General features: G+C 34.7%; 2 protein-coding genes across 3 annotated transcripts; both read right to left on the bottom strand.

The window, feature by feature from the left end:
- Positions 1-331: 331 nt before the first annotated feature.
- LOC132557819 (uncharacterized) lies at positions 332-13124 on the bottom strand. 2 transcript variants are annotated; one of them, XR_009554533.1, is made up of 10 exons: positions 13082-13124; positions 8890-9752; positions 6418-6600; positions 5312-5644; positions 3961-4069; positions 3577-3806; positions 2941-3067; positions 1383-1650; positions 470-1077; positions 332-365 (listed from the first exon to the last, which is right to left on the bottom strand). XR_009554533.1 is itself a non-coding variant. In XM_060222346.1 (8 exons), the coding sequence occupies exons 2-8, from the start codon at positions 9625-9627 to the stop codon at positions 1511-1513; spliced, it is 1860 nt and encodes a 619-aa protein (XP_060078329.1). In that variant the 5' UTR covers positions 9628-9752; positions 13082-13124; the 3' UTR covers positions 1281-1510. The 2 variants fall into 2 exon arrangements, 1 of the variants encoding a protein (XP_060078329.1); XM_060222346.1 differs by lacking the exons at positions 332-365; positions 470-1077 and having other exon boundaries at positions 1281-1650.
- A 1893-nt stretch (positions 13125-15017) lies between these two features.
- Positions 15018-27162, bottom strand: LOC132557814 (inhibitor of growth protein 5-like). Its single transcript, XM_060222341.1, has 7 exons — positions 27102-27162; positions 24473-24544; positions 23977-24143; positions 23265-23376; positions 22070-22157; positions 21123-21285; positions 15018-19420 (listed from the first exon to the last, which is right to left on the bottom strand). The coding sequence occupies exons 1-7, from the start codon at positions 27136-27138 to the stop codon at positions 19319-19321; spliced, it is 741 nt and encodes a 246-aa protein (XP_060078324.1). The 5' UTR covers positions 27139-27162; the 3' UTR covers positions 15018-19318.
- Between the last annotated feature and the right edge of the window lie 189 nt (positions 27163-27351).

Below are 27351 nucleotides of genomic sequence, written 5' to 3'. Positions count from 1 at the left end.
AGCAAATTATCAAAATATCTTGTCCTTTTGGTAGCAATTCACGATACCACCTTCCAATCAGAGTTCATTATCAAAATATCTTGTCCTTTTGGTAATTCACAGGTAGAGTTCATCAAAAATATCTTGTCCTTTTGGTAGCAATTCACAATACCACCTTCCAATCAGAGTTAATTATCAAAATATCTTGTCCTTTTGGTAGCAATTCACAATACCAACATCCAATCAGAGTTCATTATCAAAATATCTTGTCCTTTTGGTAGCAATTCACAATCATCAAAATATCTTGTCCTTTTGGTAGCAATTCACAATAATCAGAGTTCATTATCAAAATATCTTGTCCTTTTGGTAGCAATTCACGATACCACCTTCCAATCAGAGTTCATTATCAAAATATCTTGTCCTTTTGGTAGCAATTCCAATCAGAGTTCATTATCAAAATATCTTGTCCTTTTGGTAGCAATGATACCACCTTCCAATCAGAGTTCATTATCAAAATATCTTGTCCTTTTGGTAGCAATTCACAATACCACCTTCCAATCAGAGTTCATCATCAAAATATCTTGTCCTTTTGGTAGCAATTCACAATCCACCATCCAATCAGAGTTCATCATCAAAATATCTTGTCCTTTTGGTAGCAATTCACAATACCACCATCCAATCAGAGTTTATTATCAAAATATCTTGTCCTTTTGGTAGCAATTCACAATACCACCTTCCAATCAGAGTTTATTATCAAAATATCTTGTCCTTTTGGTAGCAATTCACAATACCACCATCCAATCAGAGTTCATTATCAAAATATCTTGTCCTTTTGGTAGCAATTCACAATCCACCATCCAATCAGGGTTCATCATCAAAATATCTTGTCCTTTTGGTAGCAATTCACAATACCACCTTCCAATCAGAGTTTATTATCAAAATATCTTGTCCTTTTGGTAGCAATTCACAATACCACCTTCCAATCAGAGTTCATTATCAAAATATCTTATCCTTTTGGTAGCAATTCACAATACCACCATCCAATCAGAGTTCATTATCAAAATATCTTGTCCTTTTGGTAGCAATTCACAATACCACCTTCCAATCAGAGTTCATTATCAAAATATCTTATCCTTTTGGTAGCAATTCACGATACCACCTTCCAATCAGAGTTCATTATCAAAATATCTTGTCCTTTTGGTAGCAATTCACGATACCACCTTCCAATCAGAGTTCATTATCAAAATATCTTATCCTTTTGGTAGCAATTCACAATACCACCATCCAATCAGAATTCATTATCAAAATATCTTGTCCTTTTGGTAGCAATTCACAATACCACCTTCCAATCAGAGTTCATTATCAAAATATCTTATCCTTTTGGTAGCAATTCACGATACCACCTTCCAATCAGAGTTCATCATCAAAATATCTTGTCCTTTTGGTAGCAATTCACGATACCACCATCCAATCAGAGTTCATTATCAAAATATCTCGTCCTCTTGATAGTAATGTGTCTGATCTCAACCAATCAGAATCGATCATCAAAAGGGAAAACCCCTTCTGCTATGTATCGAATCATGTGACGCTTTTCTTTTATAATGTCGTTCATTTCTCCTTGGGTTTTTCTCAACACATCAAAAGGTACTTGATGCAGTGCTGCCTTGAAAGCTGGAAGAGTAAGTTATTTGTTTTTCATTTTCTACAACATTACGTGTGTTTTTAATACATTATATATAAATATCAAAAGGTAATTTTACAACAACATTATACAAGATGAGAAAATATACAAGTAATTGCATTTTTACTGCAATAGTTTGAACATTGCAAGAGGTCTGTGTTAGAAATTCACACAATCAAATATCTAATATTACATTACAATAGGTAGCCAGTGACTACAGCATGAAGGCTATCACCAACTGATAACAGTACTGACCTTGTTTACACTCTGCCAAACTTGCTACAGAGAATGAAGTTTTTCACAGTGATATTAATGGCAAGCCAGAAAATAACACGAGAAACACCTATACACATTGCTTCGTACTAAATTCAATTACATACAAGATATGAAAAATCAAGACCGCATAAAGAATTCACTTAACAAAAGTTTTCTGGCTCCAATGATGTAAATTTTCATATACTAGCTATATATAGGCACTGGTACTGGAGAAAACATCTTTAACAGGACAGTTTTTAAATAAATTATAATTAATGACCTGATTGAAATTTTGATCCGTTCCTCGAAACACTTGTTTGATAATTGATTAATTTGTTAATTATTACTTTTAACTGATTATTGTTTTACAAATGTTATCAGGCTTGTAATAACTAAATTAGTTACCATACTAATCACATCATAGTTGATCAATCCAATGTCACCAATTTTTTCTATGAAATGAAAACAAAGATTCATCTTCAAGTGGATTATAACTCCACTGTATTTGCTCTGGTGACACCTAACATCACTATGTTTATTGTTTTTAGTGACACCTAACATAATTCTGTTTATTGTTTTTAGTGACACCTAACATCACTATGTTTATTGTTTTTAGTGACACCTAACATCACTATGTTTATTGTTTTTAGTGACACCTAACATCACTATGTTTATTGTTTTTAGTGACACCTAACATAATTCTGTTTATTGTTTTTAGTGACACCTAACATCACTATGTTTATTGTTTTTAGTGACACCTAACATCACTATGTTTATTGTTTTTAGTGACACCTAACATAATTCTGTTTATTGTTTTTAGTGACACCTAACATCACTATGTTTATTGTTTTTAGTGACACCTAACATAATTCTGTTTATTGTTTTTAGTGACACCTAACATAATTCTGTTTATTGTTTTTAGTGACACCTAACATAATTCTGTTTATTGTTTTTAGTGACACCTAACATAATTCTGTTAACTGCTCTTAGTGACATGTAAATATTTCTGTTTACTGGGTACTCACTTTCATCCTTGGCACAGGTGTAGAAGGCTGTCCACACTGCCCCAGAGTAGACCTCACTGGGCAGCGGGAATTCATGACTAATGTTCAACAATTTTCCCAGGAAACAGTAGGCATGGTAGTATAGGTCCTACAGAAAACAATATTATAGAGGCATTCAGTAAATATAACAGTACATTACTGAGTACATTTTATGTTTTACTTGTCATGTTAAGGTTGTATTTTGTCCTGTTGGTAATCATCATATATCCCGTCATGGGATGTGATAATTATTTTTTTTTTATACTTTACAATCTATTAAATATGTATAGAAATCAAAATATATGCCATGATAGGTAGTGTATATCTTGAACCCTCTAAAAAAAATACAATGTACACTGTATTTACTTAATAGTTTTTTTTTTCAACTGTACACAGACACATTATATATTCGATAGAGTCCTAAATGACAAATGAAGATAATATTTGTGCTAGCTGAATTGACTGCTGGGAAATTGTTGTAGATATTCAACAACTATGCCACAGTAACACCCCAAAAGATCATATGCCAGGAATTCTAATAAAATTAATATTAACAATGCAGAGTACCTCAGAAAGATATTTCACAAAGCCTCCTAACACAGACAGAGTAACAGTTACCTGGTACCAGTTGCCCAAGGTGACACATCGTGGTGTCGGCCGTATACATAACCCTTGATATTTAGCTGCTGATGGACGTCCCAACATCATCGCCAGTAAGGCCAGAAACTCATTCTCTGTCACATACAGGTTGCGACCCCAGTTAAGTAATAGGAAGTACCGTAGAACATACACTGAAAAGCCTGTTTTCCTTCCGTAGCGTTCAAACCATTTACTCTCTGACCCTGTTCCTATCAATAAACAGTATATTAGTGTGAAGACCATGTATAGCTGTGTGCCAGATAGATACAGTAAGTGTTGTGTATTCTAATTCTTCTTTCTCATCGTACCTTTTTCAAATACTTTGCAAAAGAATTAAAACAAATGTATCAGAGACAGACTTACTTTGTTCCATGTGTGACATAATGTAATGGAAATGTTTGAGATTCCAGAATATCTTATTTGGTTGTATACGGTTTATAGAAGGAATCATGTCATCTTCAACGGCCAAAACCTACAATATATAAATCAAACCACATTTCCAACATGAATATTTCTGATAAGTTATATACCTAGTGAAATTAAGAGTACACATCAGTCAGAACAAATGGTTTTTAGAAAATGGCTGAATCCCTTCAAACCAAACATCATACTAAGTTTACATACCTAGTAGACAGGTCCCTGTCTCTAGACTATTTAATTCATATGGGAAAAAAATAAAACATTGCTGAGTTCTGATCTCTTTCAGAGTTTCATGGGAAGGGGAGATAACCTAGTAGACATACACAGCAAGGTATTACTTTTAACTTTGGGGATAGTAACAAGTCGAACTACCAAGTATTATGTAGGAATTTTTTTAATGCACTTTAACATTAAAATATAAACTTTATTCCTTTATAACAATTGTGAAACAAGCTTACATATACCACTCTTGTTGGTCCAGGATGGAATAGCGCAATGGGTCTTACTGTGGGAGGAAACTGGAATACCAGATGATCCCAAACCTTTTCAGGTCTGTTATGGAAGAATCCAAACCTGAACACTCAGGTGAAAGGCGAGTGTTTTACCATTGCACCATCAAATCATCCAGTATTAATATCAATTCCTTGAACTTTGAAAATATGATACTTTCTGGTCAACCCTTAAGGACTGTTAAGAATTAACAATATGTCAGAATTTGTATGCATTTATTGGTTATTACATCTACACATCAACTGAAATACAACTTTATCAGAAAAGCCAATGGCAAGCTTCATGGAAAGAGAAACATCCTTAAAACAAGCTTGCTTCAATCATTATGACTATCTAAATTCAATTAGCCACTCCTTTATAAGTGGGACACAAACATTTTAAGTAAAATACAATCTTGTACACAGAATTACATTTATTAAGAGAAACTGATTACATTATGTCAACTACACTCCACAGAACCTGGTTAAGAAATCAAGAAAATTCAAGTAGGACAGATTTCTACAAACAAACAGTTAGACAGCTTGAATCCAGCATATTCACAATCTCTATCAATCCTCGTCTCCCATCAACCTTACTCTGGAGCATACAGGAGCCACAATAATACCAGTTATATATTACATACATGACATTTCTATAGGAAGAAGATACTTCCTGTCTTTTGCTTTTTTGCTTTCAGTTTTTGAAATGCACAATTTAAAAAAAGAGAAAAAAAAATATCAAAACATATTTCCACAGAGGTCAAATACAAGAAAATATATGTATTCTGTAATAAAATAATTTTTACCCCTGCTGTTCTTAGAGGTTCCCATGGACTACGGCCATACTCCTCAACCATACTCTCATGTCGCTGAAGAACGATTCTGTACACATGAGCTCTGAGTGGAGTCAAGGCAACCTCGGCACATGGCTGGCCTTGATTCATGTCCTCTGCGACTGCACGATGCCAATAGAAGTTGTTATGTATTCCCATCACCCTAGCAACAAAGCGACCTTCTCGAATTCCCTTCTCCAAAATCTGGGACAGGTACCCAGTCTTGCTGGGTTTCTCTGGGGGAATTCCAAGGTTGTAGAAGTTACGACTGTGGACTACTGCTCCACGAAATCTCATATTGTGTCTCTAGAACGAAGCATACATACTGTAGAGGATCTGAGGCAGACATTAGACAACAGTTGACAAAGGTGGTAATCAAATGAGTTAAACATCACCATCTGATTACTAATGTTAATTAAACATCTATTGCTGATTAAAATGTCAATCGTAATTCAAAACAGTCATCATGCTGAACCAATGTCTGATGTAATGTACTGACTGCTGAACAGACACATTGACCAGTTATTACTAAGTAACTTGTAACACATTAGCTTTTTGATTTTAATCATTTACTTGGGATGAGATCTGTTTCAAGCGGTAGAACTAGGTTAAGTCTTTTCTTCTTACCTATAGTAACATGGTAAGTATAATGTATAGATACATGTAGGGATGAAACGGTAACTGGAGGCATGAACAGGCCAAAATAACTTAAATAATTTTTCCTTTTAAACACTTGTACATGTTAAGATACTTCTATCGGGCTGAGAACTGTATTATGGTGCACCGCATAAGGGAGATGGAAAGTAAATATCGCAGGTGTTACCTCCCTTTATTACATCCAGCTGTGACAACCATTATCTGCTCTAACACTAAACATTGCTGAGATACTGTTTGGACAATATACATCCACACTATATAGTCACCTAATAAAATGCTCATTATGTCAACCATGAGTGACTTGACAGCTGGTTCATTTATCAGACATAGTTTGTTTAATGAGAGTCATGATCTGAAGTGATAGGATATGTGAAAGAGAGGAGAGGTGTCAACATCAATGACATTTTTCATATCACACCTACCATTTCCTGAGCAAAGACTGGGTGAGTTTCCGGTACAGACTGCTCTCTGATCCATTCAGCCACACCTTCAATCCCACGACCTTTGATCTCAAGTTTGCGTTGAAGTCCATTTCTCATGTACGGACCGGTGAAATCATTTCCTGCTACTATACTTAGTTCAACCAAGAGGTCATGTCTGGGAAGCTACAAAATAAAAAATCCATGAGTTATGAAACACAAAAGGTGTCATTTGATAAGTACGGTATACAAATATAACTCTATAATACAGTCACAAAACTGTTTATATCAATTATCATGAATACCTCACACTGTAACAATTTATAAAATACCATAGAAAGGTTTACACATATTTCACACAACAGTTGTCCCCCCCCATAACATCCAGAATACATCAGATTTATTTTGCTTCCCACAAATTGCAACATCTGATGTCAAAGAGTTTTTAAAGACTAATTCTAGTCATATTTTCATAATGAAGAACACAAGGTGAGGTTTATAATTCAAATTCCTTTACAATTCCACCATGACATAATTGTAATTAACAAGATAGTCAATTATTGGAAGTTTAATCAAAATCCCCCAAGGAATGAGCTCACTAGATTTTCTGACAGGGATTTCCATCACAGAGTAACGTTAACCTTGACCCAACAAACCTGTAACTTAAACTTGTCTGTAATATTATTTTCCTTTATATGAAAGTTAAGAATTTTATAAATCCCTCCAAGAATGAAGCCACAAGGTTGCTAGAAATAAAAAAAATGGCCTTGACCTTACCCCGGCATTCCTCAAACCTGTCTGTAATAATATGGTCACCCAAGGAATGAAATCATTAGATTGCTGACAAAGATTTTCTAAACAAAAAAAAAAAAAAATAAAAAAAACCAGTGACCTTGTCTTTGACCTTAGAACCCTGAAACTCCAACTGGAAACTCCAACTGGTGTGAGAAAATATGATCTTTTCTATATGTGTGATGGTAGATTGAAATCCCTCAAGAAAGGAAGTCAGACCTCTAACAAGGATTTTAAAACATTTGTAAAGCTGACCCTGACCCTGAAATTTGACATCAAAACTTTTAGAAGTGTGTGAAGTTTGATCAAAATCCTTGAAGGAACGAAGTGCTGATAAGAATAGAGTTACGTAATATACACATGTATATTGACAGGCATATCTGTATCCTCATGACACACTAACAATGTAATTCTATTTCATTTAATATTTGATGTTTCAATATTTCATTAAATGCCATGCATGAGAAACACATCTGTTACATGTATCAAACATTAATGAAAATAATTAACTAATTACTAGTCAGATATCTGAACTGTTTCAAAACAAGCATGAAATACATTTTATCTTGAGGGACTTTTAATGATGATGTAAAAGTTTAAAATTTGAATTTTGTATTCTTAAAATATAAATTTAGCAGTTTAACAAAATAATGCTAAGTTATATATCTGTTGACTCTCATCACCAACAGTAAATTCACTTAAATAAAAAAACCCTTGAAATTTGTCAGTATTTGTTACAATAATTTTGATGTATTGATAAGTTTGGTGTACATGATCATAAATGATCTTGTACTGGAAATAAATTTGATGTATATATACTAGCGTTATAAACGTTTACTAACAAAGTAAATACAGAGCCACTCCACATGGTGTACCAGCCAACTATACAATTCTACTGAAGGTTTATAGTGTTTATCAGTAGGTGTTAATTCTGTTAAAAGTTAATAGACTCTCAAAATATTTATATCATTTCATTATTTGTCTCACTAAAGTTCAAGACACTTTTTTATACCAATGCCTAACTAGCTTGCCATAACTTTTATATATGATAACTAACAAGAATATATTTGGCTGAAATCCACTAGGAGCTGCCTCTGCCAGTCTGTGTGACATTTGTTTTTTCTGGCATTTATTTATGTATATTATGCATATATATAAAACTTTCAAAAATTAAAAAAAAAAAAATAAAAAATGATTCTAAGCCTTGCAGATGATGTCATTTGAACATTTTAACTACACAAAAACATTGATCGATTTGACCCAGAATATAAGAAGATAAATTCTTTTCTCCAAACATACTGGAAAGCTGTCCTGTCAGCCACAAACGTTGACTTTTTAACCACTTTGGTATTAATATTCTTTTTCAAGAGAAAACATTGATGCCAGACTGATGACAGGTGGACCAATATGCAAGATGAGCTAATATATACCAGTATATAAATGTAGAATATGAAGTTAAATAAAAATACATTTGTTCATTTCTTGTCAAAATGAAATCTTTTAACTAAGCTGTCATTTCTCCCTCTTTCTGTCACCTTTAATCAAAACCATGTAAATCTAAGATTTTTTTTCTTCAAAACTGAACAGTCTCCAAAATATTTTTTTTTCTTCTTAGACAATTCAAGGGAGGTGTTAAACAGGAAATGAAAACACCTTTTTTTGGCCTTATACTCAAATACTTACACCCAGAATGGACATGACCCGATTTGTTGTGATTACTCCAACTATCAAACGCTCTGGTTTAATAGGCATGTCACATGCTTCGCCTAGCTTGAGGTCTCCCATTAGGTCAAACTGTGTGTTAGGAATAAATGTGCTGTCTTTGAATATACAGAAGTCTGAGTCATTGCTGAACACTGCGAAAGCTTTCTCACGCTGATGCAGAGCTTGTGCTATGACGCAGTCAGCTTCTCCTGCCGGATCTAGATAAACCTCACAATCACATTGTTTCAGGGTGTGTATAAATTGTTCCTCCTGTAGAAGTGGTCGCACATTTTCCTGAAGTTCAGTGATAGGTAGTGCACCACAACATACTTGCATGATGTTGCTTATCTTTCCGATATCACGATGATGTCTTTCAATCCATGTATCCATTTTTTCGCGAGTCGTTTCTGTGGATGCCCCTTTGGCACCGTCCACAAAAAACACTAAATTGATGCGTAAAGCTTTCAAGTCTAAGATAAGCTTTCTCAGGTAAGCGTGCATGGAGGCATATTCACCCCCCATGATCCACAGGTAATCATTACTTTGGTGATGACACAATGAAAACCAAAACTGCTCCGAAACATACATCTCAAAAGAGTAGTAGTCTACAAGTATCTCTATTCCGCCTTGATCTCGAGCCACCTGTACAAGGTCAACTTCATCAACACAAGCATTTCTCTGCCTCATACAGGCAGACAACAGCCCCTGAACACCCATAATGATGCTGTGGATGACAGCTACACCAGAAGTAAGTCAAGCATCATCACAAACCTGAGAAACCTTCTTTTCAGTGTCAATGGTGATACCCTGGCATCATGTTAATAGTTTACATAAACATAAACCTAAAAAATAAAGACAGATCTAGTAAATATCATACATGTTTAAGCATTACAACATAAATGTAATTGATCTTTGAAACAAATATATATATATAGAGAGAGATGACTAGAGGATAGCCAATAATGTTGCTAATAAACAGCTTGAAATCCTTCATCTCCGTTTACTTAATTGCAACATGTTTTGTGTGGAATATACAATCAACAGGAATACTATTTCTGCTGTCAATGGCGGTGGATGTAATTATTCAAAGCTCTGATGAGGCTAAGTAATTTTCCGTGAAATTCAACTCCTGATTATTATTGGTGAATCAATTTCATATTGCTTGTCACACCCACGGGACATTCTATATTGGTGTAATCCTAGTGAAACAATAAATATTAATGATGCCAGATTCTTGCTCATTGAGCCAGGATGTAAACAAATCGGAGCAGGCCTTAGCAACCACCAGGAAAACCTGACTGGGATTCACAAATGGAAGATTTAGAAGAGGAAATGATCCACATATTTTAGACCTAGTGATAACAAACGAAGAGGAAATGATTAGAGAAATTTAATATAATAGCCCAATAGGAAATAGTGACCATTTAGTTCCAAGTTTTGATTTCTTCTGTGAAGCAACTTCACCTGTTAACAAAACACCATGTTTGCGAGACGACAAAAGTGATTATGAAAGCATGAGAGAGGACGTCTTGGTAAATTGAAATGAGATATTAAACAGCAACATCGAGGATATGTACAAAAAACTTATGGATGTTATGAATAATAGTGCAACTAAACATATTCCAAAGAGTAATCCAAGACAACAGATAAATGGCAATGAAAAACCACCACTTAAACGGAACATTCGGAAAAAAATCAAAAGAAAACACAGAATTTGGCAGAGATATATGGAAACCAAAGGTGAGGTCAGATATAAAGAATATGCAAAAATATGAAACCAACTCAAATGTAAAATAATGAAAGCAAGAAAAGATTTTGCAAGAAGTATAGCAGAAAACATCAAAGTACAGCCAAAACGTTTTAGGAAATACGTAAATTTGAAAAGGAAGGTAAAAACTGGGATATCAGATTTGACAGGTTTGAACGGGAATAACCAACAGATGGCAACAAACGATGCTGACAAAGCAGATAAATTCTGGAGTAAATCAATAAGGTCATGGAGGAACTAGAGACCTGTTAGTCTTACTAGTATTGTGGTAAAAAGTTTGGAAAAACTAGTCAGGGATAGTATTGTAAACCACATGAACAAAAATGATTTATTAAGTTCTAAGCAGATGGGATTTATTTCTGGCAGGTCAACTCAATTGCAACTACTTACAGTGTTGGAAGAATGGACAGATATAATTGACAACAGAGGTCAGCTGGATGTAATCTATATGGATTTAATGAAGGCATTTGATAAGGTGCCACATCAACGTTTAATCACAAAACTTGCCGGCTATGGAATAAATTTACAAATTATCAATTGGATCAAAGACTTTCTGAGTAATAGATGCCAAAGAGTTATTGTTAATGGAGAGTCTTTGAAAAAATATCCTGTGATTAGCGGTATCCCTGAAGGAAGTGTTTTGGGACCAATCCTATTTCTTATTTATGTCAATGACCTACCAGAAATACCTGTTTCTTCATTGCCTTTGTTTGCTGATGATACTAAATTATACCGACAAATAAGTAATCCTGGGGATTTAAAAATTCTCCAGGCAGATTTAGATTATTTTCAAATTTGGTCGAAGAAATGGCAATCAAAATTTCATCCGAACAAGTGCAAGGTCATGACAGTAAAGGGAGATGGAAAAGGAAACTATTCTATGTGGGGAACAGAAGGCGAAGTTATTCAGTTAGAAAATCTAACACACGAAAAGGACCTTGTCGTCATAATAGATGAGGACTTGAACTTCAAAACTCATATTCAGGCGATGGTGAACAAAGCCAACAGTATAGTTCGGCTTATTAGAAGATATTTTATTTATTTAGATGAATCAATGTTTAAATAACTGTTTAAAGCTTTAGTCAGACCCCATTTGGAACATGCTGGACGTGTATGGAATCCATTCAAAATAGAGGACATCAATTTGACTGAAAATGTTCGGAGAAGAGCAACAAAGCTTCTTCCCAGTTTCAAGAACTTAACATATTCCCAACTTTTGGAGAAACTCAATCTTCCAACACTTGTTCATAGAAGAAAGAGAGGAGATTTGATAAATGTTTATTAAATAGTTAAAAGTATATATGACAGCAGGGTAACTGAGAACTTGTTTTAGATGGACACTCTCAGTAGAACCTCAGATCATTCTTTGAAGATCTATAGAAAACAATGTCGACTTGAAAGCAGGATGATTTTTTTCACATACAGGGTGGTACATGTAGATCCTTAGAAGAACAATTTTGATACCAGATTTTTATATAAAGTGATAGCATTGGAGTGACAACAGCACTTGAGGAACCCCTGCCTTCTGCTGTACAACAGTTTATTCCAGAGAGTTGTCCCGACTCTCTAGATGAACAGAGCCCTATCTCACCAGAGGTCAGGATATTGAAAATCACTACCCCTGTGTCTAATGAAAACTAGGTAAATGTGGATGTTAAATATGTTAACCAACCAGACATGGTGACACACTATTGGTGCAGATGAAAATAGGGCATAAAAGGCCAGCTATCAAAACTAGAAACAACTAAATTTGTTATCAGTGTAGCATGACTCCTTCTTATTTGCTTTAGTCACAAACGAAATCTGATTACACACAGTATACATTTATCTATACCTTGTTTTGTTCTGATTTTTCTATGTCACTCATAAAACTACATTTATTTTAGGCTTTTTTTCCATTTAAGATTAAAAAGAGTCAACAGCTATATGAATTATGGAAAACACCCTGTTCCCTCTTGTGTTCGGATTAGCGACTCTTCAACTCAGTAAAGGGAAATCAACGCTATCCGCAGCTAGTAAGGTGACCCTTGTTCTCCTCTCTACATGTAAACATTGGTTGTATGGCAGGAGGGTGGATCAATTGGATCTGACGTTCTGTCGACAAGAATGTATTAATGTGTAGTGTTTGATCATAATACACGGGTTACAACGATTGTCACAAGTTGTATTCTTTTAGACAGAACAAGAGACCGTGAGACCCCAGCAATGATCATTTTCCCCCATGAAAACGTCTTGATCAGGAGGTTAGAATGAGCACGATCATCACTGACGCATGAAATGTATTGATCATCATTTCTGACAATTTTTGATCAATTTCTGTTTGAATATTGAGAAGAACATGCATATAAAATGCCAGATTCTAAATTGTCATAGCATTTATATAGTGCATCAGATATTACTCACCGTTTTGATTACCTTTGGAGTTTGGAGCGAGCGATATCAACCGGAAGCTAACAGTATTACCAAAATGTATACTAAAAGGAGCGCAGTCCTATTTGGAGTAACAAATTGCAACGCCTCATGGGGATGTAAACACAAATGATTAGAAAGACGGTATCTCGTGCTAATATCTCATATCAAATTCTTTTTTCTTCCTCCTTTTAGCTCGTGTAAGATTAGTGCAGTAATTTATTTTGAAATAGTTAAAATCGTTTCATAAATCACAAATCAATTGGAAATTCATGTAAACTTATGGTATTAAATTATATTCCCTTGCTCCGAGATATTAATTAATACTATCAGGGTCTCGGATATACCAATATCTGGAATTTCAAGATGGCAGACGATTGCTTACAGCATCCCCCTAAGGACATCAGGGTTCGAGTGCTCGAAGTCAAGTGGTAATGAAGAGGATCATTTTATCATGAAGTTTATGAAGAAGAGAATCTAAATTTAAGTGTACAATCTAACAAATATAAACGTCTTTGTTTGTATTCTTCGAGGTCTAGACAATTGACAGACATGTATTTATATGAAGAATGGTTTGAATTTTGTAAAGCCACACACCAACAGTTCAATATTGGCCTGGAATGGAAATCAGCTCTGATCACAAACACATTCATCCATTATGTTATTTTTCAATTATTCATTGAATATATACATTTTATGTGGCAAAACTGTAAAACCAGACAAGCTGTTAGGTTGATATGGCACACCAAGAAAACTTTGTACTGTAACATTCAATGCCAGGATTCTATCTAATATAACAATCATGTGCCGTTCGGTTCATGAATCCTTACAATTAGAGTTTTACCAATTTCACCTCGGAGGCCTCTCCTTCAGGCATTTTTTTCACTGGTTAATATTTCCTGATCGGGATTACAGAGTGTTGTAATGCACTAAAGTAAATAATGGTCGTTTTTCTGAACACCACCAAACACCGTCTACAGGAGTTAATAAGGAGTTGTTGGAGAGTAACCATATTTCAAGTCTTTGACCTTGAATAAAGGTTAGGGCAATTTATATTTGCAATGTGCAAATATAATACCAGCTTTTACGCAGTACTCTATGCAATTGTTTTATTACCACCATTTACTGTCCTTCAATCAGTCCAAGCTGTCGCACTAGTATGACCCATGTGACCTTTAATCTAAGCCAAGATGATCCCTTCCCACAAACTTAAAAAAAACCACTTAACATCAGCAAGCTACTGAATTCAGGCACTTTTGTGTAAGCAGTTGAAATGGTTGGACCGCATGAACCAGGTAGAGATCGGGACTGAGGCTGGACTGCTGAATATTTGGCAGTGCAGTTTGAGGGGTCCGGCCATTCCTGTACAAAACCAATTTGCTGAATAACATTAGTTTTCAGAATTTAATCATAAAAAGTAGGATGGGTACACTCACGTATTTCCAAGAGCATTGTGTTATAAAGTGTGAGTGAAATGAATGGTATCTTAATGTAAGTTAATTGATTTATGCTGGACAGTAAATTCGGAAACTGTGCATTTTTAACTTTATATCAGATCCAGCATCCAGTACAAGCACGTTTGTGTATAGTGGAATAATTCCTGACCACCTGAACAATTTCACCCGGGTAACGTCATTGCAGCCTAAATATTATCAGTCTAGCTGTTTTGGTTAATCGCCTTAAGTCCATTTCATTTCTCAAAAGTCATCTGTCTAGATAATTATAAGCTACTAGAAGTGTTAAAGTATGCTATAAGCTGGGATGTTCCTCTCGTAACAACATCTACATAATGTACTACAGTCTGTGGTTCAACGCTGAAATTAAAATTTATAACTGGGATATTTCTCTCGTAACAACATCTACATAATGTACTACAGTCTGTGGTTCAACGCTGAAATTAAAATTTATAACAAACAACTAAAACAAAATATTAGATGCAGATAACACCAACATTTAATGATGCAGTTAACAGTTAAACAAGCTTTTGACACCTGGGAGCTCTAACTATTTACAGAACACACAGATAAGCTTAAGTCATAAACCAATGTGTACAGAATTAAAACACTCAAGTCTGGACCAATGTGTATGGACCCCACAAGTTCCAGCCGTTGTCCAATATTTATTAAACTCACAATCTCGAGTCCTGTATGGACCAATGTGTATGGATCCCACAAGCGCTAGTTAATTTCAAAGGATATAGAATTCACAAGCCAAGTTGAAAAAGTAAGGTCTATCTTTAAATGGGAAAATAAAAGAGTATAGTGGCAAGGATATAGCAGTTTCTTTACTGATTCAATCTATTACTGCTAACTTGCCAAATTACGAATTCTATAGAATGTGATGCACTATTTTCCACAAACATATTTTCTGTATTAGAATTTTTTAGTTATTATTTAGAAGAGTTTTATTACGGAGGTGTATTATGGACCTCTGATGGAAAATGAGGACATTATACAGTCCTGTGGGTATTTTTCATGAGGACTGCAAATTACAGAAGATATGTTGTGTCAAAAGAGTAACATAATATTATGCTAAAACAATATTTATCAGAGCTCAAAATTGGCCATGAAATACAATTTAAACACTTCTTCATGTTGAATAAAAAAAATAACCGAATGTCTGGTACATTTATCAATAAAACAATTCCTAGAAAATTTCAACTTTAATTTCAACAAAATATCAAACTCCTTGTCAACTTAAATCAATAAATCAACTTTTTCCAGAAAAATCTTACTAATATGATATATCTCTAGTAGTCTAACAGATAGCACTTTTCTGCTTGATACTGAATTTCCTCTACATAAACCACTTTCTGGCTGTCTCAACAGCTTTCAGGTTTTCTGGTGTAGCCTTGCCTAAAACCACTGATGTTGTTTTCTAAAAACAATAGTTACCATACTTTGTGAAAATATAGAAAATGGTTACAAAAATGACTCAGATAGGATTCTCCATTTCATTTTTTACAAACAAATGATTCTCATTTTGCACAGCAGAGCTGATTTTGTCATATATCTATACGGAAAACATTTCTTTCATTTAAAAGTTGTGTATAAAATTTGAACAAGTGTATTCACTTCTTCAATTTGATAAAACACAATCTGATCAACATCATCGTAATTCTTGTGTAGTTTGAGAGCAAAGTGTGCAGTACAATAAGACACTCAGTATCAACATAAAGCGAGAAGAATCCTGAGATGTTGAGTACCCTCATCAGTGCTAAACAAAGCAGTGCATCAACATTGGCATTTACCAGGGTTACATACCTGTTCGTCCTTCTTAAGGAAACAACTCAATATTTCAGTTTCCTGCAAGAGTTGGAATGAATCCTGTGGAGCCATTCTAACTATTAATCCCTTGCCCTTCCATGGACACTAATGTAACAGACATGATGATTTATTTCTGTGCTTTTACTAGGTTAGGAACACCAACCTATGGATTACTAGCCTAATAATCAAGCTAGAAAAGCTCTCTCTAGCTACTGACCAACCAAGAATACATTCACTTCACAATTAAAATCTGAACCTCCAATATGTTGATGACATGATAAAATATATACCATTAAAATCAAGAGATTCAGAAGGGAGCATCACCATTCAACTGCGTATGGAAGTTAACATCTTATAGAGGCTTACTGAAAACTCAAATTGTTTTCCTTTTCTTTTTTAATTTTCTAAATAACACTTTTTTATCAGTGATTTCTTTTCTGAAAGAAACAATACGATCTAAATTTTCATTACTTTTGATTGAATTATTTATATAATACATAACTGGAACCAGGACACTGGTGATATATATGACACCAACTACAATTCTAAATATATTTTTTGAAATGATATAGGGGATATCAACTGACACATGCTGATTAAGAAATGCAATTAATGAGGAAAAAAAAAAAAAAAATCTAACCAACTTTTCCCTGTTGGGTACAGAACCAACACCGGTCTATATTACTTACCTTGCTGTTAGGATTTCACAAGGCAAATCAATCAGTCTAGATTACATTGCAGAACATAATACTGATTGTAACACTTTGAAAATTAAATAATATCACTGATTTCATCAGTATCTACCTACATGTACATTTTTCTATAATCTTTACACATCTTTTGGTACTGGTATATATTGACAACTGTACCATCATTAGAAAAGAAAACTACAGCTCACTGTTTTTTTTTCAAAAACTAGAATACTGAAAATATTCATCTTGTTAATCCTAGTTTTAATACCATGGAGTTAATATCTGATACATCCTCTACGGATGTCTCGACTAACAATACCACCACAAATTTCTGACAAATTTGAATGACTGTAGAAATTATAAATTTGTGATCTAACATTCCATCAAATAACAATATTTCATCACAACAATGATTTGACACCAAATCAAGAGATTTTTTCAAACCTTGATTTAGAGCCCAATAAATATTCATAGCTGAAAAGTGACATTATTTTCCAAAATATTTTTTTAAAAAATCATGAAAAAAGGAACTACAATTTAAGCAAACTTTGCTCTAAAATTGAGTTCAACACAAACGAGTAGACAAGTAGGGGTATCAGTCCAACACAATCCCAATATTTCTCTGATTTTCTAAATTCATTACGATGGAGATAATACATATTGGCTTCTTCAATATTGATAACTGTGAATTAAATAATATAAAAAGATGCTCATTGCAGTGAAACCAACTTCATATAACAAGAATGGATGGTAGTATGATATAACAATAACATTAGGTGTTCTTTATAATGAGATTGAATGGTGGTCCAGTGTACTACCGGTATGACTGGCCCATGATACATGGTGGTCCAGTGTACTACCGGTATGACTGGCCCATGATACACGGTGGTCCAGTGTACTACCAGTATGACTGGCCCATGATACATGGTGGTCCAGTGTACTACCGGTATGACTGGCCCATGATACATGGTGGTCCAGTGTACTACCGGTATGACTGGCCCATGATACATGGTGGTCCAGTGTACTACCGGTATGACTGGCCCATGATACATGGTGGTCCAGTGTACTACCGGTATGACTGGCCCATGATACATGGTGGTCCAGTGTACTACCGGTATGACTGGCCCATGATACATGGTGGTCCAGTGTACTACCGGTATGACTGGCCTATACCCAGTAATACCACATAATAATGTTATCAGTGATGAGATGATTAAACTTTCTTGTGAAGTACATTAATATTTAGATACAAGTTACATTTAACATTTTCACAAATTTGCAAATGTACAAAATTTAAAAGTGGAGAAATTAAACAAAACATTTTATCACAATTAAAAATATATACTCACTTGTTTTCCTAGTGCACTTCAATTGTATTGTAAATTCTTAATACTGTGAAACAGACTGAAGGCTCCACAATTGTTACATTTGATAAATAAATCATATGACCAGCTGTCCTGATACCAGGTTAAGTGTATTAAATTAAACACTAATGTTGACCTTAGTCTAACGCATATAATACAAAGTGCTCTGTATAGCTATAATGCAGATATGTCTGGAGTTTTATTCAATATGTCTACAATGATGAATAAGTTAAGCCCTGAACAAAATATTGTATAAAACTGCAATAAATGTGGGTGGGATTATCAACAGAGATGGGTTAATTCCCGGATATAAATATTTTACTTCAGGAATAATATTTCTGCACACCTGAAAAATAATTGTTCCCACCTTACTTAGGAAATGTAGCCTATCATTCATTAAATATCCATTTTGAAGGGAAAAAAGGAAATAATACATATTCCATCTTGACAATAATCACCTGTACAGAGAATTTTTGTCACATGCAGTAGTGATTGCCAGTTAGTATGGTACCTGGTAATAGCAAGATTAGTTCTTAGGAACTGGATAAATATTGGAACACAGAAGATGAACCAACATCATAGAACATCTGTTGACCAGGCATTTTTTTCACAGCTCTTTTGAACCCTTCGAGATGATAGATGATACCAATGAAAATTGTATAATGGTAGCTGAAGGAGCAGGGTATGTTGTATGAAGATGTTGCTGTTCTAGTTTGTAGAAATCCTTGGCATGCATAACAGCACATTCCAGAGATGCGACATGGACCAGTCAAGCCAGACCATGATGAGTGGTGATGATGGAAGATTCTTCACTTCCTTGCCCTGTTCAACATGTCACAGCTGTCAATCACAGGAATGCCCCTCGTTATAGAATCCTATAAACAGTTCTACAGTACTATTGCAGTACTATCATTTCTTTTTCCGTTCTTCTGTACAACGTGGGCAGTACCATTTGCCTTTAGGTTTTGTTTTTAAACCCACACACGCAAAATGAAACCATTCAATGGGACACTGCAATAAAAATATTAAATAATATCAGGTCTACCATGTACTTACACATACCAGAGATCCTAGAGGGATCTTGGCGTCCATCACTATTTGTTATTTAAAAGATGGACCTTTTCTCTTCTTTCAATTGATTTTGCTTTCAATTTAAGAAAATAATATTGGCAACAATAAGAATATTCATTGTTGAAATCCACAGTGACCAAATATTCACCATTTCGTTTTTCTGATCAGTGTCAAAACTACACTAATAGTGAATGTCCAAGGGGAAGCTACATACGAAATCAAAGAGTGATGCATCAAGACATCTCAAATAGCAACTATAAGCTTTCATTGTCAAAATTCCAGATGGCCTTCTGTCACCCATTTTACTTTTCTGATTAATATTTAAATCAAAGGGCACGACTAAAAACCAACAGAAATCTACTATGAAATTTGAGAACAATCCAATGCAATACTTTTGAAACTGAGATAACAAGAATTGTTCAAGGACTGACAACAGGCAGACAGAATGGAATGCAGAGCAATACAAACAGCCCACTATCTAATGACGATGGACTAAAGACAGCACTAAAGCCAACTCCAGTAAAATATCTATTCCACCCATGGCCTCCAGGTTTTGTTTAGGGCTATTCCAGTAAAACATCTATTCCACCCATGGCCTCCAGGTTTTGTTTAGGCCTATTCCAGTAAAATATCTATTCCACCCATGGCCTCCAGGTTTTGTTTAGGCCTATTCCAGTAAAACATCTATTCCACCCATGGCCTCCAGGTTTTGTTTAGGCCTATTCCAGTAAAATATCTATTCCACCCATGGCCTCCAGGTTTTGTTTAGGCCTATTCCAGTAAAACATCTATTCCACCCATGGCCTCCAGGTTTTGTTTGGGGCTATTCCAGTGAAACATCTACTTCACCCCCAGGACTCCAGGTTTTGTTTAGGCCTATTCCAGTAAAACATCTATTCCACCCATGGCCTCCAGGTTTTGTTTAGGCCTATTCCAGTAAAACATCTATTCCACCCATGGCCTCCAGGTTTTGTTTAGGCCTATTCCAGTAAAACATCTATTCCACCCATGGCCTCCAGGTTTTGTTTAGGCCTATTCCAGTAAAATATCTATTCCACCCATGGCCTCCAGGTTTTGTTTAGGGCTATTCCAGTGAAACATCTACTTCACCCCCAGGACTCCAGGTTTTGTTTAGGCCTATTGCAGTAAAACATCTATTCCACCCATGGCCTCCAGGTTTTGTTTAGGCCTATTCCAGTAAAACATCTATTCCACCCATGGCCTCCAGGTTTTGTTTAGGCCTATTCCAGTAAAACATCTATTCCACCCATGGCCTCCAGGTTTTGTTTAGGGCTCTTTCCAACCTAAGGACTTCAGATTTTCGTCAATTCTCAAACTATATAACGATTTCATATTTTCCCACCAAAACTTTTGATCAAGGCATCCCAAATCCTTATTAATATCTTGATTTAAGCAGTATATCCTACAACTTAAAAATATGTTTCAAAACTAATCTAAAGGCTAATCTTGACAATGACATGCACAAAAATGAGACATTTAACATTTTAATTTCACTTTTGTTTTTTTCGCGTAGTAATAACTACTCAATTAATTAATGTTTCAAAAGTCTATAAAAGTTCTGAGTGATTTTCTTCAGTGTTTTCTACTTGATGAAATCCCAAAGACTTTTCCCTATCCTTACCTCAAGATTATCACAGCCAATCATTTCACCATAGGACACTTGATGACAGAGACAGTATGTAGGTTCATTGGGATCTACTGGCATGTCGAGGACGTCAGAGGGATGGGTAATGGGAAGAGGGATAATGGTTACTGGAGCTGGGGGCTCCTCTACTTCAGGAACACTGTAAACATACAAGCAAATAAAAGAAGTCAGTTTGTTATAAAAATTCTGAATTTCAATCACCTGGCTATACAATATATGATTTCATTTTTCTCTTTCTTTCTTTCTATCTTTTCTGGTTTTTCCCCCATACTGAAATAATGATGGTTCCTTGGCCCTAGAACTTGACTATTTTTATGCATGACAAGGTTATTTGTGACCTATCTAGCAGGACCTCTGAAATCAAGAGATAACCCAATTTATGATCAATATGATGTGGATGTGGGGATGGAATGTCAAATTCAGAAAACTCACACCTAAATCGGGGAAAATTTAGCAAGTATGAACACAAACTGTCCCAGGTAGGGATTGTTAACCTACACAGTGACAAAGCAAATCTTCACTGGAGTTTGTGAAATTCAATGCTCTGCTGGCTACCCTATCACAAATGGTGAGCTAAGATGCTATATGTAGAATATTAGTTTGATGTTAAGGTCATATAACTACAGCTAACTATAGAAAGTAAATAAGATTTTAATGACAGTAACATAATACAACATGTCTGTACTTAATATTTTTTTTTTTTTTTGGGAGGGGGGGTTCAATAACACAATATATGTAAAACAGTTCAAAATGAAACAGGCAGTTGAAATAGTTATGCAGTTGTCAATATGTTTTGCAATGTATACAGCTTGATGCCGCCATACTACACATTATCATTTGAAAATCAATGTTGTAATTAACTGAACCTCTAACTCTAATTTGAGAAACAAATCAAGAATGATGACAAAAATAATGGTACTAACGATTGTCCTTTTTTCTTTTTCTTCCTTGGAATTTCATCCTCAAATTTTTCTTTCATAGACTTTCTTTTCTTGTCCTTGTCTTTATTAGCTGAAAGTGAATGTAGGAAATTTGATACTCCGACACTAAATTGCTGGGCAAACAACTACTGTCAACAAGACTTTTCACAAATTTACAGTTTAATTTGTTTAGTGCATTTTTCAATGACAGAAAAAATATTCGTAGAGAAATTTTCAGTGTTTTGAAACCAATTTTCATTCACTGCTAAACAAATAATGTTTCATTACAAACAGAACTTAAATCAACAGTAATATTTTACAACAGCAGCTATAGATATCACAGTGAAAGATGCTGAGCAGTATTTCAGTTAAACACCATTGTAAAATATGTTGGAGAAATTGTAGAAAACTGTGTGTAACTGTGTATAGTGTAATATGAATTTGCCCCTTTTGATAATATATACTTGGCCTTAAGTAGGGACTACCCATATTTGAGATGGTGCTCGCTTTTAATTGCTCTATTTATGAAAAATATTCAATGACAGCTCAACAAGATACGTAGGAATACTTTTCAGACATCTAAGGAAAGTATACACAGTCGATAGGAAAATTTAAGGACATGTTATGCTGTATCACTTTTTGAAATAAAATTGCTCAAAGTCTAAAAAAAAGCTTTAACTGTCTCTTATTAACAGATACATCATCATATCATCCAAAACATGTTAGTTATTTTTTGATGTGCAAATTTTAAATGCAGTATGACCACATGTGTGATTTACCAGATTATGGGGTACCTAAGTTAAGTGTAGATAACCATTAAGTTGGGTGAATTGCTTGGTGGCACCAAATACAAAAGTTGAGAATGCAAGGTGTACAAGGTTTATCTTTATAAAAAGAACAACCAGTTTTGATAAAATTGATAGTCCCTAACTTATGGCCAAGTGTATATATAAAATGAAATCCTCCCCATGATAAGATATTTAACTGAAATTCAAGAAATCTAATCTTTCAGTAGAAAAAAAACTCAAATACACAGAATATGTTTTTCATTACAAATGTGACTTTCACTTATTCTACCTTTGACTATATTGTCCCACTCTTGAAAAAAAAATGGCTATCTTATTCCACTCCTGAAAATGTTAAATTATAGAACTCCATGACAATAACAACAGCGTAAGGTGTTCACTAAAACCCCTACTTTTCTTCCCAGAATCAGAATCTGTGTTTGACATGTTTGAAGATCCTCGTTCCTTCAGGTCTGCCTCAAATCTAGCCAAGTCTGCATCAAGTCTGCGTATATGTTTGTCAACCTGCATGAAAAATTGCATCCTTTATAAATAGTCAATCTTAACCTGTTAGAGCCAGTCTCACATCTCTAAAGGAAAAAAGATAAATAATAGCACAACTAGGTATCATTTCTTTAAAAACTTGAGACAGAAAGCAATAATGGTAATTTTGCTTGTTAATTATTATGAAATATATGACAATTAATTACAATACTTAACATTTGTAACAACTCCTTCATTTGATTCTCACTTGGAAGATGTGGCAGACAAGTATATTGGGTTTTTTTCACTTTTTTTTCTTCAAACTTTTATTTTTTTTTACGACAGTTGCAAAACAAGCTACCAGTTTATATCCAACATCTTGTTGGCACGGACAGAAGCATGCAAGGGTTTTAATGTGGGAGGTTACCGAAGTACCCAGACAAAACACAGGCGACAAACCTCATACATTTTCACATGTGCTCAAGGAATCCCAGACTGATAGGTGAAATGCAAGTGTGTTTACATACCACTGCATCGCCAGATCATTATTTGTTAAGCAGGAAATAAAATCTAAAATTGATTGCTAATTTCATCTTATATTGTATTGTTCCATTACAACTCATCCTAGTTGTCAATACATACCATTTCATATGTCTGCATTGCCAACTGAACTTTGTCATCCCCGAACTCTTTACTCTTGGAGTAAAGACTTGTGATGGAATCAAGGTGTTCTGTTCTTTTGTCTGTCGTCATGCCACGAACATTCACCAAATACTCATCAGCCATCATGTCAATGTCCTTCATCAGGTCTGGAATTGAAAATTTCAACTTTTCTTAACATATGAACATGTGGACAATGACTTCAAGATACAAATTTTTTTTATAAGACCGATAGCACACGTAAACTTGGTCTTCAATTACATGTGCGATACAAATAAATATTACATTGTATAAAACTACAATATCCTTTTATTTCACTTATATGTGATTTCTTTCTGTCTATAAATAATCAAGTTTTCAGGAATTTTTTCCCCTATATTCTTTCACCAAACAATCAGTGCTTTTCATTTTTAGCTGATGTCCAGCTAAATATTTACATCAGAAAAAGTTCTTACAATTACTCAGTCTTAAAATCTACCTTGTGATCTCTGATCTAGGTCTCTCATCAGATTGAAATTCCTTTGAAGTTCAGTTGGTAAGGACTCTAGACCTGGAAAAGAAGAAAATGTAAAATGTCTAAAACTTAACAATGTAATTATCAATACATCTTATCAACGATGGTTAGAGTTATTGATTTAACACCTCTTTTTTTTTTTTTATAAATATGTGTAATACATATAGGAAACAATATTAATTTTTCATTAATATTCAATATTAAAGTGTTAAATAACTTTTGACACTCTGCAGACTTACAGTAAAGGAAGAGTAACTCAATATGGGTTTGTGTCACAGGAGCAGTTTTCTTTCTTTCTATTTCTTTCACAAGACTTATCTTTTCTTAATCAAGGAAAATTATCTAATTTTACAGCTACATTAAGGATATTTTACAACAACAATAATTTATCATTTTGATTTCATTTACATACCATTCACATAAAACCAAGTACTGACAGTCTATTATCGGGACGATAGACAAAACATAACTATATTCTATCCGAGTGTATTTTTTTTCTTGTTACAAAGTGTACTGACTTAGCAATAACAAAGGAGTCTGTTTCCCAACATCCCTTCTGTATTAAACAGCATAGGATTACTTCCGAGTCATGACAATGTAAGGTTAAGTTGTCTAAATCAATTGAGCTACAGTCATACATTACCACTGTTGTATCATGACCTGCTGCTCATATATAAGTCTCATCAGGTTCAAGTTTTTGTCCTAATTAAAAAGCTTTCTTTTCCTTTCTAAATAGTTTTTTACTACATATTTAAAGAATTGCCTTGAAAATTGACAAAAATGTTTGTAATCCTGGTAAATACGAGCCACATTGTTCCGTTCAGCTAGAGAGAACTTTTCTTTAGCTCAATCTGTTGAGCGTCAAACTAGTAAGCCAGGGTGGCCAGTATGAATCCTAGCAGAGACATTGAAATAAATAATGACACCATAACATTGGCACCCATGTAGGGACTCAGGAATAATACTTAGCGAAACTGTAACCACTGGAAACTTGAGAACAATTATTTCCTGAAGGGGGATTATGTGACCCTGGTAAAATACTAGCCGCAATATACCACTCCTCTACAGAGAACTTATCTTTAGCTTAATTGGTCGAGCATCTGGCTAGTAACCCATAGGTCTTCCGTTCAATTCCTAAGAGAGGCATTGAAATAATAAATGAAAATGACCTCTGTTACATTGGTGCCCATGTAAGGACTCTGGAATAATACTTGGCATTACTTTCACAAGTATTGTGTAACCCTAGAAACTCATGCGAGTTATTTCCGGAAGGTGGAGTATGCTACCCTTATATGATACTAGCGGCAATATACCACTCGGCTATAGAGAATAGCTCGATCGGTAGAGTGTCTGACTTGTAAACCAGGGGCTCAAGTCGTAGTGGAGAAAATGAAATGAATAATAACCTCCGTTACATGTTTCACGCAAGCTAAAAATGTATTGTGTCAGTTACCTACTGTTCTTTTTATGCTACCTAAGAAAGATACTTCGCTTAAGTCAATTTTAGAGCATGACGAGTTGTCAGGATAAAATCCAGGAAAAAAGTTACTTTTCTCTAGTGTCATAGTTAACATCTGTGAAAGACCTAGGAAAATTCATATTTTTGTTGAGTGCCCCAACAAGGAACTGAACCTGATTCTCTGGCATGATAATCGATCAGATCTATCAATTGAGCCAAAAAAGCATGCTGCATCAGCTGAGTGGAAGACACTGTATATACATGCCACATCAACCTGCTCCTATTACACTACTCCCCCATTTTTCTTGAGACTTCCTAAATCTCAACTCGAGACTCCAAATACCACAAATGGTGGGATTTTGTTGGGCGCCAATGTGAAAGAACAAGAGAAATACACATTCTTGTTGAGTGCCCCAACCAGAAATCAAACCTGGTAATAGACCAGCTCTACCAACTAAGCAAAAGAAGCATGCTCCATCAGCTGAGTGACAGAGACAGTACATAACTCTATAAACAAGCCACAACAACCTGCTCCTGATATCCAGGAGTAGTAGACCTATTTATAAAAATAATGCTATATATACATAATGCTTTTATCATACTGATGAACCTTATTTTCTCCATCAATAAATGGGCACTAGATCGGGGAAGACTTCATTTTCCAACATCACTTCCCATCACCGATTTGTCAGATTTAGAAAATGGAATATATGTGTTACTTATTATTTAAAATGGTATGTTGTCATATTCTGGGTACATTTTTAAATAGATGTTTTGCTTTTAAAACAGCTAAAATTTCCATGGCCTGTCAAAATAAGAGACATTCTAGGCCTACGCAAAAGTTGGCCAACGTAGTCGTATTGGACATATGCTTACAGACTCACTTGACAAAAGATGTTACTAACGCAATAAGTAACCATAAATTATCTCAAATTTAGGTCATGCATTATGTGTCGACCGCGCAATTTATAAATTGAAAAGGCGGCCAAATGCGGAGGCGGGAAGTGTGTCAGCCAGTTAAAGGCATCAAAACGAACAAATCAATCGAACTTAATAGTTCGAATAAAAGAACTGAAACCAATTATTTTCATAAACCCATTATTACTTCAGTCGATCGTTAAGAAACACACTTACTGTCCAAGTAATGTTCAAGATACATAGCAGTCGCCATTTCGGCAGATTTTTTCACATATATCGATATATCACGTGATTAACACATCCATTCTTCGAAGTGTTTGAATCAAGTGTACACAGAATGAATATTTAAACAAACGTCTTTACAACACAGATCAGTTAAGGGTCTATCGCTCTTGTCAAACTATCAAAAAATCTAACATGTATCTTATTTCTAAATGATAACCCTTTTAAATATATAGTCGTTCCA

The sequence above is a fragment of the Ylistrum balloti genome, unplaced genomic scaffold, assembly GCF_031769215.1.
Source record: "Ylistrum balloti isolate Yb309-2 unplaced genomic scaffold, AGI_CSIRO_Ybal_v1 Utg370728, whole genome shotgun sequence".
Taxonomy (NCBI): Eukaryota; Metazoa; Mollusca; class Bivalvia; order Pectinida; family Pectinidae; genus Ylistrum; species Ylistrum balloti.
The sequence above is the reverse complement of the archived record's forward strand: the minus strand, read 5'-3'. Positions and strand labels throughout refer to the sequence as shown.

Excerpts from the sequence above, each read along its gene's own strand:
- LOC132557819 (XM_060222346.1), bottom strand. The coding sequence starts at position 9,627 with ATGGGTGTTCAGGGGCTGTTGTCTGCCTGTATGAGGCAGAGAAATGCT. Across the intron at positions 4,070-5,311 it reads AACCTCTAAGAACAGCAGGG|GTTTTGGCCGTTGAAGATGA; the intron begins GTAAAAATTATT and ends TATATATTGTAG. Across the intron at positions 1,651-2,940 it reads CACCTGTGCCAAGGATGAAA|CTTTCAAGGCAGCACTGCAT; the intron begins GTGAGTACCCAG and ends TTACTCTTCCAG.
- LOC132557814 (XM_060222341.1), bottom strand. The coding sequence starts at position 27,138 with ATGGCGACTGCTATGTATCTTGAACATTACTTGGACA. Across the intron at positions 24,545-27,101 it reads TCTTGAACATTACTTGGACA|GTCTAGAGTCCTTACCAACT; the intron begins GTAAGTGTGTTT and ends CTTCTTTTCCAG. Across the intron at positions 23,377-23,976 it reads CAATGCAGACATATGAAATG|GTTGACAAACATATACGCAG; the intron begins GTATGTATTGAC and ends TTTTTCATGCAG.